Source organism: Rhea americana, unplaced genomic scaffold, assembly GCF_003343005.1.
Source record: "Rhea americana isolate MKP2758 unplaced genomic scaffold, rheAme1 scaffold_123, whole genome shotgun sequence".
Taxonomy (NCBI): Eukaryota; Metazoa; Chordata; class Aves; order Rheiformes; family Rheidae; genus Rhea; species Rhea americana.
The window spans coordinates 727,567-740,420 of NW_028185295.1; the positions used below are offsets into that span (position 1 = coordinate 727,567).

At 38.9% G+C, this 12,854-nt stretch overlaps 1 protein-coding gene across 1 annotated transcript in view; it reads left to right on the forward strand.

The window, feature by feature from the left end:
• Positions 1 to 12,854, forward strand: part of NRXN1 (neurexin 1) — a 702,150-nt gene that overhangs the window by 225,976 nt on the left and 463,320 nt on the right. Inside the window, exon 3 of the mRNA XM_085325818.1 lies at positions 11,706 to 12,007. Within this exon, the coding sequence (XP_085181944.1) occupies positions 11,706 to 12,007 (302 nt within the window). The remainder of the gene's footprint in view (positions 1 to 11,705; positions 12,008 to 12,854) is intronic.

Genomic DNA, 12,854 nt, shown 5'->3' on the forward strand with positions numbered 1-12,854 from the left:
GTTAGACAGGGTTGCATCCAGGCGGACCTTGAAGATCTCCAGAGAAGGAGACTCCACAACCTCTCTGGGCAACCTGGTCCAGTGCTCCGTCACTCTCACTGGGAAGAAATTTCCCCTCACGGTCAGGTGGAACTGCCTGTGGTTCAATTTCTGCCCATTGCCTCTTGTCCTGTCACATGGGACAGCTGAAAAGAGTTTGTCCCCGTCCCCTTGTCACCCTCCCTTCAGGTACTTATACACATTGATMAGATCCCCCCTCAGTCTYCTCTTCCCCRGGCTAAACAGGCCCAGCTCTCGCAGCCGTTCCTCACAGGGCAGGTGCTCCAGCCCTCTGATCATCYTTGTAGCCCTRYGCTGGACTCYCTCCAGTAGCTCCGTGTCTCTCTTGTACTGGGGAKCCCAGAACTGGACACAGTACTCAAGATGAGGCCTCGCCAGGGCTGAGKAGAGGGGCAGCATCACCTCCCTCGACCTGCTGGCAACACYCTTCCCAATGCACCCCAGGATACCATCAGCCTTCTTGGCCACAAGGGCACATTGCTGGCTCGTGGTCAACTTGTCATCCACCAGCACTCCCAGGTCTTTCCCTGCAGAACTGCTCTCCAGCAGGTCAGCCCCCAGCTTGTACTGGTTCCTAGGGTTATTTCTCTCTAGGTGCAGGACTTGTCCTTCTTGAACCTCATGAGGTTCCTCTCCACCCAACTCTCCAGCCTGTCCAGGTCTCTCTGAATGGCAGCACAGCCCTCAGGTGGATCAGCCACTCCTCCCWGCTTGGTATCCTCAGCAAACTTGCTGAGGAGGCACTCTGTCCCCTCATCCAGGTCATTGATGGATAAGTTGAACAGGATGGGACCCASTACRCCACTAGCCACACGCCTCCAACTAGATTCCACGCCACTGATGACRACCCTCTGAGCTCTGCCYTTCAGCCAGTTCCCAATCCASCTCACTGTCCACTYGTCTAACCCACACTTGCTGAGCTTCTCTAGGAGGATGTTATGGGAGACAGTGTCAAAAGCCTTGCTGAAGTCAAGGTACAYAACGTCCACCGCTCTCCCCTCATGTACCCAGCCAGTCATTCCATCAGAGAAGGCTCTCAGATTGGTTAAGCARGATTTCCCCTTGGTGAATCCATGCTGACTACTCCTGATCACCTTCTTTTCCTCCATATGCCTGGAGATGACATCCAGAAGGAGCTGTTCCATCACCTTTTCCAGGGATGGAGGTGAGGCTGAYKSGCCTGTAGTTGCCTGGGTCCTCCTTCTTGCCCTTCTTGAAGACTGGGGTGACACTGGCTTTCTTCCAGTCCTCAGGCACCTCTCCAGTTCTCCAGGACCTTTCAAAGATGATGGAGAGTGGCCTGGCAACAACATCTGCCAGCTCCCTCAGTACCCATGGGTACCTCCCATCMGGGCCCATGGATCTGTGGATGTSTAGCCTGCCCAGAAGGTCTCTAATSCTATCCTCCTCAACCAAAGGAAAGTCTTCCCTTCTCCAGACTTTCTCCCTCACATCCRGGCTGCAGGATTCMTGRGGGCTGCCCTTAGCAGTGAAGACTGAAGCAAAGRMGGCATTCAGTAATTCWGYCYYCTCTGWATCCCTTGTCACCAGGGCCCCCGCCYCATTCAGTAGCRGGCCCACRTTTYCCCYAGTCCTCCTCTTGCTGCTGATGTATTTGAAGAAGCCCTTCCTGTTGTCCTTGACATCCCTTGCCAGACTCGATTCCAGCTGGGCCTTCGCCTTCCTCGCAGCRTCTCTGCATACTCTGACTGCAAACTAGTTTCTTTTTGTGTAGCAATGCATGTACTACATGTTAGATATCTTGCTGTTTGTTCTTAATTTAATAAGAATGTCTTTGAAATTACTGGGTCTAGCTTCATTTTTCTGAATAATTCTGAGAAGGGTGTTATCTTTATGACGTGAACCGTTCACGTAAGACTTTCTAATGTACTGTTGTTRATGATGGTTTATGTGGTTAATGACACGAGTATTCATAGGAAAAAGATCCATTTATTTTGTGCTTATAAGTCTGTAGTATTTCATGTACGCTAAGAAGGCATCCTTCCTACAAATTTCTGTTCATTTTGCTCTCCCTCTCCAAATGCAGTTTTGTTTTTGAAGTATATGTTGTGTTTGATTAAATGAAGTGAAAATTAGTGAAGAAACTGCATGATCTAATGATTTCCGAAATGAATTAAATTTGCTATTCTAGTAAAATAGAGTAATTTGTCACTTATCTAGTGTTCCCTGTAAGTCATTTAACTTGAGTGACAGCTATGATTTTATGCTAATCTGAGATGGTGATGAGGGATCACAAAAGCTTATATCACAGTGTTCATACTTCTGGTAATTAATAACTAATTCAATGACGATTATGTRTGTAAAATAGGAGCTAGAAAAGCTCTTTCAGATTTTTTCCTCTGCTACTGGAACATGGCATTATACATGGTTTTGTATCACTTACAATGTTAAATTCTTCCTGCCCAGTGGAATTCCACTTTGTACTTGAGTCTACTTAAATGTACTACAGATTTTACTTATACACAATGGATACAACTAGTACAGACTTCAGTGCCTTGATTTCATCTGCAGTATCTTTATATGAAATAAACCGGGCTGCAAGAATGTACTTCTATAAACAGAGGTTATGATAATTCAGAGTAGCTGTGGAAGGCTCCGCATGTACCTAACGAAATTCTTACTTCCCTCCTTTTTCCTTTGCATGATTTGCTTACAGGGAAAAGCCTGGGATTGCTCCACTAGCTCCCTTCATCTTTGGAACAAATATTTGTACAGTATTTTTCTGCAAAAGAAAAATTTTTAAAAAGTCCTTCAAAAATGATTTCTCATTCCTCCAAAATCAATTGCATATGTTTCTYGAATGTTTTGCTCTTACATGAAGCTAGTGATGATTATCCTGCAATGGGCTGATTCCCTAATAAAGGAGGAAGAAGACAGTATAATGTGGCCGTTAAAGTTGTGTTTTGGGTCTTTTTTATTTTTAGAATTTTTCTGGTGTTGGTAGCTTTTTGTGATACTGTCTGCATTATTCTGTGACATTTTCAGACAAAAGCAGGTTCTTGTTGTAATTTTAGCTGTTCGCTTATAATAACTTGTGAGTGACTTTTCCTTATTTGCTGATTTACATGTAATAAAGCCTTATCTTGTCTGTAATTCAAAGTTTGCTTCAGTATTGCAGCAGTAGATTCTACAACCGATTTCCAGGTATGCTGATAAATAAGATACTCAGGAGTACTGGCTTGGGTTCCTGTTAGAGAATCGATTGCAAGGTTGTGCATACTTTTAAGTATGTCTCAACAGAGAAAAGAGCCAGGGATTGTATTTACCTAATAGGAAAAGGAAAAGAAAAAAATGGCAAAGAAACAGCAGCCTGGTTCCTGGATGTGGGCTTGGAATCCTGAATCTCATTTTCTCCCCAAAAGGCTCTCTGACTTTTCTGCCAAGAGTGGTTCGAGGCGAGCARTTGTGAAGGAACAGAAAGGGACGTGAGGAAGGGAAAGAAGAATAGAAAGAAAAATTAGTTACCTCAAATGAGATAGCGGAAAACTGATTGCCTATATAGCAGTGTCAGTACTTCATCAATAACTGTTGAATTCATTTTAAGAAGTAGACCATCTGTACTCCGTGTGAATTAATAATTTCTTAGGCATTATCATAATTTCATCATTTTGGTTTCAGGTGTTGGTTTAGGGCTTACTTCTTAAATTTGTTAAGCAGACAGTAGTCACTTGTGTTTCTGTCTGACTGCATTCTTTATTTCTATATGTAGTCCAGTAACTCTTTTTTATGTAATTGGGAAACCAGATAAATTCAAATGTGTGTATAAAAGATGGAGAAAAAATATTTTATTCTAGTTTTCTATCTTTAGTTACAGTGAGTGATCAATAGAATGATATAGGTTGGTCTTCTAAAAGGGCAATATGCTGACATACCTTGTGTGTGATACCTCCTGAAAYACCTTTTTGTTCAGTATTGCATACCATGTGTAGACAGAATTCCCATCAAGTGTAATGACAGACCATTAGTTTCTGATTTTTATTTGTTTATTACAGAAGCAGCAGTTTAGGCTGTTTTGCTTTATAGAGTTAGATATCTTCATTAATAATATTTACACGCTGTTATGGTAGAGTTTTCCCTCATTGCATTCCATTCTGAAAGACTWTATTTATAAATAAAGAGCTGGTATGGCGTATAAACATTTGAATTTTAAATCGGCATGACATGGAACGCKAAACAGTACAGCTGGGAACGCATTAGACTGTTTTGAACTGACTTATTTATTCAGTCCATATTTAATGTTTTGCAGACTGTATAGCACTAGTCTGGCTTTCAGAAATAGAATGGAATCAGCCTATTTTCTCTGTGAAAATAGTTCTTTAGATAGATAGCACTTTACTAAATTTTGTTTGCTTCTTACTAGGTTTTCACATGACTTAGGTGCTTGGAATTCCTATTTTTGCAGTAAGTGTATTTTAAGAGTTTAGGTTTCTTCAGCCTTAAAGAAATATTATAGATATTATTAAGTGACTTTGATTTGTTCCATCTGGACATTATTTCACTAGTCTTATTATTAATACCATATCTACATAAGGTCAGACTGTCCAGGAGTATGCGTTTGATTTAAATCAGGCGTGGGCACACGATGATATTTTTATTGAATCAGCAAGACCTATGATTTGATTTAATGCTGCMTAGATGGAGACTAGATATGCTGTAAATCTTGACGGAGTGCCACTGTAGGATAGTAGAAGTCCACCAAAGCCTACGGAAATATTTCTTTTAGACTTTTCATCAGACCCTTAGGACTTAAATGAACCTGCAAAGCAGCAAATATTGAAACCCTTGTTGACTTTAGTTGGAAACAAGAATAAATTCTACGTGAGAAAATAGGAAATGCACCCTTTCTGCCTTGTGAGGTGTTATTAATAAAACACACTTTCTGAGACCTCTCTATGATGTAAATAGCTGAGATGTCTTTATAGATAGATAGATAGACAGATAGATAGATATAGATATATGCACATACACACACACACACAGATGTATGCATATCCCATTATTCAGGATGTTAACGGAAGTAATAAGCAATAATTTAATATGCTCAGAATACAGAATGAAAACATGTTAAATTCAGTTATTAGTGTTCATAGTTTGTTGTGCTTTTTCTCTCCAGGTAATTATRTTTCAGTCATTAAATTAAAGTGCAGCACTTGATACTGGCTGGAATGACTGCCATGCATTTTAAATGCTTTCTCTATTTTKTAAGTGTCATTAAGTGATAATTTAAAAAACAAACAAACCTACCACTGTACACTATTGGTTATTAATACGGTTTGTTCTTAATTCATTCTTTAAAATTAAGCAAGAAGGTACTATGGTGTAGTGGTAGTTTATAGCTGCTTTTAAAAAAATATTAGAATATATTTTAATAATAATTTTTCTTAGGAATCTACCCATTCTAAGTCTCTCAAAAGTACGAGAGACTTAGTGCAGAGATGATTACTGGTTTTGCTTCATGGCTTTTCTGTTCTGCATCTGACATACAAAATGCTTTGACATGTTATACGTGGCTTCTGCAGTGTGTCTRCTGGAAATGTCTATGTTTTTCAGTGTGTATTTAAAACAAGGCACAGTAAACCTTTGTAACCCAGTTTCCTAGTCCTGATTCTGCAGAATCCACAGTAGGCTGCACTGAGCAGAAGCTGTCCAGCAGCAGAGCTGTGCCTCTTCTACCTTTAATCTTCCCGTTTCGTATCTGGGCAGAGCAAGGCAGCATCACCATTACCATCCCTGAGCACTTGCCAGGTGCTAGTGCTACTTTGGGCGCAAAGATGACTGAAGTTGAATTCAAGTAACCATAAAAAAAGGGAGGGGATTTTAATTTTTCATGAGGAATGCATTAATCGGAAGACTGGAGAAATGCAGAGAAAACTTACAGCTACATCCGCTTTCGTTGTCTCATCTTTTTTTTCTTCTTTTTAATTTTGTGCAGTTTGTCCAAACTAGAATATTGTCTTGKTAATTAGTATTTGAATTCATGTAGTAGCTGTCTACAGTGTATAAATAAAAGTTATTTTTGTGTTGAGATTCGTCTTGTAAAAAGATACTACAACACTTCCATCAGTTTGAAATCAACAGTTTCCAGAAGTCATTCTTTTACCATACCAAAAAAGTGTGTTTTCACAAGTGTCAGCTMCAAGTGTACCAATCATCTGCTGAAAAGTGTGGTGGTTCTTAACAGGCAGCAGGTAATGGAAAATGAGACGAAATCTAGCTGAGTATCCTGACTCTCTCATTAGATGTTCAGTCGAGCCATGTGACCTTTTGTCTTGCAGACATTTTTTCTAGCGGTGAGATTCCTCACAATAAAAATCAAAGTTGTTCTTTTGTTAACTAGTGATGCCAGGAATGATTTTCCTGACATATCAAAATGTTACTGAACCATTTCAGCGTTTTCAACATTAGTTTCCTACAGGCTGTTTACAGTAGAAATCTCATTTTAATGAGTTTGACTAAAACAGTAGCTACTGTGAAAAGGGAGGGAGTTGCTGCTTTTAGCCACAGCTGGAGCTTGCCTGGAGAATCAATAAAGTTTGATTTTTAYGTTGGAAATGAGACTGGGAGCATCTGAGCTGCTGGTCATCCTTTCAGTCCTCAGTTGTGCTAGGCCTTCCAGCACCCTTTAGCTACCCGTAACTACTGAAATCCTAAATGTCAAATGAAACCAATGAAGTGAAACCAATCTGGATCAGGAATGCGTCAATTCATTTAGAGTCCCCTAGTTACACCATTGGCCTGAGACCATCATCTTTGTGGTTCGGCATATGTAAATAAAACCAAATTCGGTATATTTGGGTGGAGCTTCTTGTTAGGATTTTGCTACATACTTCAGCAGATTGGTTTTGACATACTTCTCATTCCGAAAATAAAGAAGATGGTTTCCCTCTTTGAAATAATGATTCCCAGTGATATGTGTCATTTACAGTAAAATCTTCAAGTTAGTGTAAGCATTGCTGGTAAACCTACAGAGTAGTGTTGTACAGATTTTCCAACCTGGTTCTGAGGCAGTAGAGCTGTGCATATGCAGTATTGCACTGGTGGATCTGGTTAGTTCAGACCTCGGGCTGCGTGAGTAAGACTGTAGCTTCTTCACCTCCCTTCTCAGAAAAACCTTCAAGCAGGCCCAACCCAGGAGCTCTGCAGTGTGCTTCTGGTTCTAGAGATGCTCTGTGTAGATCCAGGTCAGAGTATGTTTTCCAACTATATTTGAATGCTGTGCGTTTCTTATATGTCCGAAGTGCCAGAAAATGATTGAGTGATAGGTGAGCTATCCAAATTAGCCAGCTGGAAATTCTGAAGGTTGAAGTTGTCTTGAATCCCACAGAGGGGAGGATTAATCTTCTAACTCTGCAGTGCATGAACGCACTGATGTCAGATTACAACCTTTCCCAGCTATCCTGGGAAATAGCTAATCTTCTTCTAGAAATCTGAAGTATGGCTGTGACCTACCTGACAAATACCAGCACATCGATGCGGTGTTATGCTACCCTAGGGAGTCTTGTTACTGGTTTACAATGCAAAGCCTTCACAGTCAAGCTCTTCATCGTAATACTACAGCAAGTTCTGATGACAGAATATGCTAAACCCAATCCTCCCATGTAAAAATAGCAAATAATGGACACTTYGTTTTCATAGGTGAAGCAAAAAGAGCTGTCAGAAAAAAATAAGATTAAAGGGTTTTTTTCCCCTCATAGTTTTTAAGTTTCTCAATCAAAACATCTTTCTGAAGTAAAATTACTTTTTTTATTACTTTGATTTGGGGATTAATCTTTTTTAGGATTAGGATAATTTTTAAACAAGTGAATGTTAGTTTGAAGCAAAGCCAAATATTTTGTTTAAAAATCGAATGTTTCAGCATATCTAAAAAAAGAAAAGAAAAACACTGAAAAGATATCTTTAAATTTCAGTTTCAAACTCTATACACTTTTGTGGCTGAAATTACTAATTACATTGTACCTCCGACTCAGGAATACTTTACAGAAATTCACCGAATGTGGTATCTTATTGCTCCCCTAATCAGCCTGATCATACAATTCTTCCATCTAGTCTCTGCCCTGTGAGTTGGGGGGAAGCTTCGTATGGAATTGGTTTTAATCAGCTTGTGTGCCAGGGTGAACATGGTACAATAATCTGAAGGGAAGAACGGCATTATCTCTTTAATACTTGTTAGGGAGCATGTATGAAGATCATTAAACTGATCAGCTAATGACAATACCAAGAAGTATCGCAGGCCTTGTTATAGAAGCCACAAGGAATGGGAACAAGTTCAGAAATTAAAACTGAATTATTTAGAGTGCATAATCCATTGTGGCATTGATTGAAGAAGATACTGCAGAAGGAAAAAAATTCAGAGATTACCAGTAGTGATTTTACTGAAAGGCCATCCGATGGGATCCATATTAAATAGTTGTTTTCAATCACAGCTGTGCTGATTTGATCTTTCCAATGACAACTCAAGCTGTTTTTTCCAATAAAGAGGTGTAGGGATTTGGCCTTTTATTTTCTTCCTCAAGGAAAATGCTATTAAGTCAAAAAGATTTAGTCTTGAATACTTACAGAAGTGTGTGAAAGATGCAAAAATGTTAACCTTAAAGGCTTTTTCAAGTCTGTGTAAATTGTGGCTCTATTTGCTGTACGAGACGATAATTCTTTTTGTTAGCATTCGGCGCCTGAGTGAATGCTCCTGCTTGCTTCTTCAGGCCCTCCTGCAGGAATGATTTAAGAAATGTGTGTGACTGGCATACATTTATACTCCCGTGCATTTCCACGCCTCTGTAAATGACATGGTTTTACAGAGCTGGTTTACAGTGTGGGATGTACATAAAATATAGTGTATGTTGATTCAGTTTTATCCKTTGGCTTTCTGTGTTTCTAAGCCATAAAATACATGGTACGTGTTGCCTTTTCACAAGTTACCGCATTTAAGATTTATTGCCTATTAAATATAGTTATTTGTGCTGTTTTAATATAGCTTTGCAGTCAGACTGGGATTTTGGTAAATCTGTAGCAAAGAATTTTGCTCTTATGCATTATATGCCTTTCTTAAATATTCACTCAGTGGTATGTATGATATTCCTGCAGTCTACTGCTTAGTGCKTTGAAATCCCAAATCATTTTCAAATTCTTTGTGCAGAATGAGCCATGACTTTTGTCCCCTGCAAAAACATGTTAGGATCCAGGACACATCACTGGCAGTGTAGTTCTGTGGTTTGCYTGCAGATCTGTGATTTGAAACAGGAATTTTTAAGATGTGGAGAACAGATGCAGCAAATCCTGCATGTCCTTAGCATGTGTTGCAATATGTCTCTTATTTACTGTGTCTAAAAGGCTAGGAAGGGTTAGAAGCAGGATGAACAGGTATTTTCCTGCTTCTCTACTCTTGGCCATGACAAAAATAAAAATAAAGATGTGGATAGAGTGCATAGGCAATTTTTTTCCCTCAGTCTTGCACGTGGAATCTAGATCACATTTCAAACAAGTTTAGCGAAGGGTAAAATTTGTCCTAAGGGGTACAAATTTATGGCAGGTAAAAATTGTTTGGTCATAAAGTACCAGACTTTGAAAACTGAAGTATTCTTTTTTCTGTAAGAATCATTATTCAAAGCACCTGTAAGAATGCCATTTTTGTCCAGAGTGGAATTTCTTGTCAAAAAGGAAAAAAATTACTCAAAACTACTGTCCTCCTGAAGCTGGGAGGATGAGATGCCCTTAGGTTAGAGYTTTCCTTACCACGCAACCGTTTCCACTCGCAAGCCTGGACCGCTGGTTCTTAGCTCTTCCCCAGAAAGGTGACTGGGTTTGTCTGTGTCTCCGCTAGCTGGATTTTACAGACCTTACGTCTTTTAGGCTATACCAACATTTTCAGTACATGTAGCTCCTACTGCGTGTTTACTGTGTGTAGTGAACAGCCAAGAGAGGAAGAAGTGTGTGATGTGTATGATAAGCTGCTTCCTGAAGCAGAGGGAACATTGCTGAACCTGGAGCTTGAAACTGGAGATTGACTGGGGATTTTTTTGTTTTTGTTGTTTGTATTTTGTAAGAGATGTGTCCTCAAAAAGTAACAGGGAAGAGTGCCTCTAAAGGCCCTCAGGGACTTTTTTTTCCTTTTTATAGAAGTATTTACTTTAAAAATAGACCTAGACTGTGAAATCCAATTGTGAATTTCCTATGGCAGATGCTGTGTAAGGCAGTGATAGCTCCGAGTTGTTTGATTTGGATTGAGAGTCTGCTAAAGCCTGGTTTGGGCTTTATACATAAGTTGAATAAATTCTTTGTTTTTTAAAATAATGATCTGATTGGATTAAAAAAAAAAGTCTGAAGGATTCTGCAACAAATCAGTGAGACAGCACTTCAAAATAGTTGCCATCTATTAATTTTTAATATTCTTACTATAAATCTGAGCTAAAATGTGATTACTGTCTGTAGTACTATCCAAAATTACTTTGTAGTCCTATATGAACTTACTATGCTGCACTATCTAAAGTAAAAAGCAGCATTACGTATAAGTAACATCTGTGTTACACCTACAGCCCAGTGTAGGGCGACTGCGGGTGAGACGGCACAGTAGTTGACAGATAAGCCCAGGGACTTTTCCAAAAAACCATTCTCTCCTGTCTGTTTTTTTCAGGCTTTCATTCACTGGTCTCTCTTAAATTCACACTGTCATTATTTCCCTTGCCTATATATTCATCCATACATTTGGTTTCTGTGCTGATTATGTCATGGACTGAGCTACGCAGCTGTGTTCCTGCAGTTGAGTTTTTTTGTTCTTACTGATGATGGAATTTGATGTCACCAGGTTTCCATACCTTTATTCTTATGCTGCACTAACACTTACAGATTTCCCTCGAAAATTTACTACCACTTATTATTAGCTAAATGTAAAAAATCCTATGATTTTATATAGCTGCAGATCTTTGTACAAGCATAATGTAATATTGGAGAGAGAGAGAGTGTGTGTGTTTSCGTGCGCATATATAAGACTTAAGAGATATTGTTATACCTTCTTTTCTGATGAGCCTGAAGACGTAGCTTCTACTATTTGTATTTCTCAGTCACTTTCAGGATAAGCTACGTAAATAATCAGTATGGTACCTACTAGCTAATAAAAATGCATCCTAGAATAATGTATCTAAATGTCCTGAAATAGATTCTTAAGAAAACATTTTTGTAGTTTTGATTTATTCCAGACCTTAGGCTTAATCCCTTGATTATCTAGGTTCTGCATTCCTTTAGAGATGCTGAGATTTCAGTGGGTGTTGGAGAAGATCTGAGCTTTGACTGAAACAACACTTTGGTTTATGTGTTCACTTAAACATTATGTTCCTGTAGATGTTCCAGATGAAACTGTTTATCAGCAAACGTATTAACATTACTTAAAGTACATTTTCCAGGTTTAATGATAGCCATGAAAATTCTGCAGGAAGACATCTAAAAATATGTTCACAGTAAACCCCACAGTTACCTTTTATACCCCATGTATTTTAATCATTTAAAATGAATTACTTTGTGATACAGTGCTTAATACTAACACTGTTGAATTACTTATACAAATAATAAATGAATATTATTTTTAATTTTGTGCCAGTGATTTATTTGTTTTTGTTTTTCCTTTTCTTTATCAGGAAAAGAAGAATATATTGCRACGTTCAAGGGATCAGAATACTTCTGCTATGATTTATCGCAAAATCCCATACAGAGTAGCAGTGATGAAATAACTCTGTCATTTAAAACACTTCAGAGGAATGGACTGATGCTTCATACAGGAAAATCTGCTGATTATGTCAATCTTGCGCTGAAAAACGGAGCTGTCTCCTTGGTCATTAATTTGGGCTCAGGGGCCTTTGAAGCACTGGTGGAACCTGTGAATGGGAAATTTAATGACAATGCCTGGCATGATGTGAAAGTAACCAGGAACCTGCGTCAGGTAACAGTACAATGGATACAAGAATAACTGGCTTTGTTTTGACTAGATGTGTGATGATTTGAAAGTTGCATAGTGTGACATTGGATGTTTAGCAAGCATTTGATTAGTGTTTTATTTGCATAAAGAGGGATATTCCTGCCACACTTGAGCAGGGGCAGATCTAGAAAGTAGTGGGGCTAGTGGCTGTCTGCATGAGACAGTATTACAGTCAAATGTCTTAAAGACTGTGGGTATCACTTAAGTGTTTCACTAGTACCATTGTCTGCCCTTCTGGTCTTGTATTAGTCAAGACTGATAACTTTCCATCGGGCGTGAGTTTCTCTAGTTGAATTGCAACTCTTAATTTAAACCAGTGTTTTGTTTGTTTTTCTCTCTTTAAAAGTGGGCAGTAAATTCATTACCAGATGGTTTATATGCTGTGTGGAGGCATCTTGTGTGTCGTGCCACATTTAACGAAACAAAAACAGTGGAAAAAATATTTAGGAAATTGCATGCTTATTCTTGGTGATGTGAAAGGGGGTTTGTACTTCGATAATTGAATTTGAGGATGGGATGGGAGGGATGCGGGTGAAGAGAATTCCATGTATGTGTGTATACTGTATGTGTTAACTAAATGTACAATATATGCACGTATGTGGCAGTAAACTGTTATGTATACTAATGTTCTAAGATACTTTATTAGTAGTAACATGTAACCTTGTGAAGTGCTATATTTTGCTGCCCTAAATGTCTGTCTTAACAAATATCCTTAACATATTTGTTATTTCTCTAAACAGTTGCAGCTTGATTGGAATATCTTTCGTTTCCCTTTATTAAAACAGCCCTGTCTTCTGGAGCTGTTAACTAA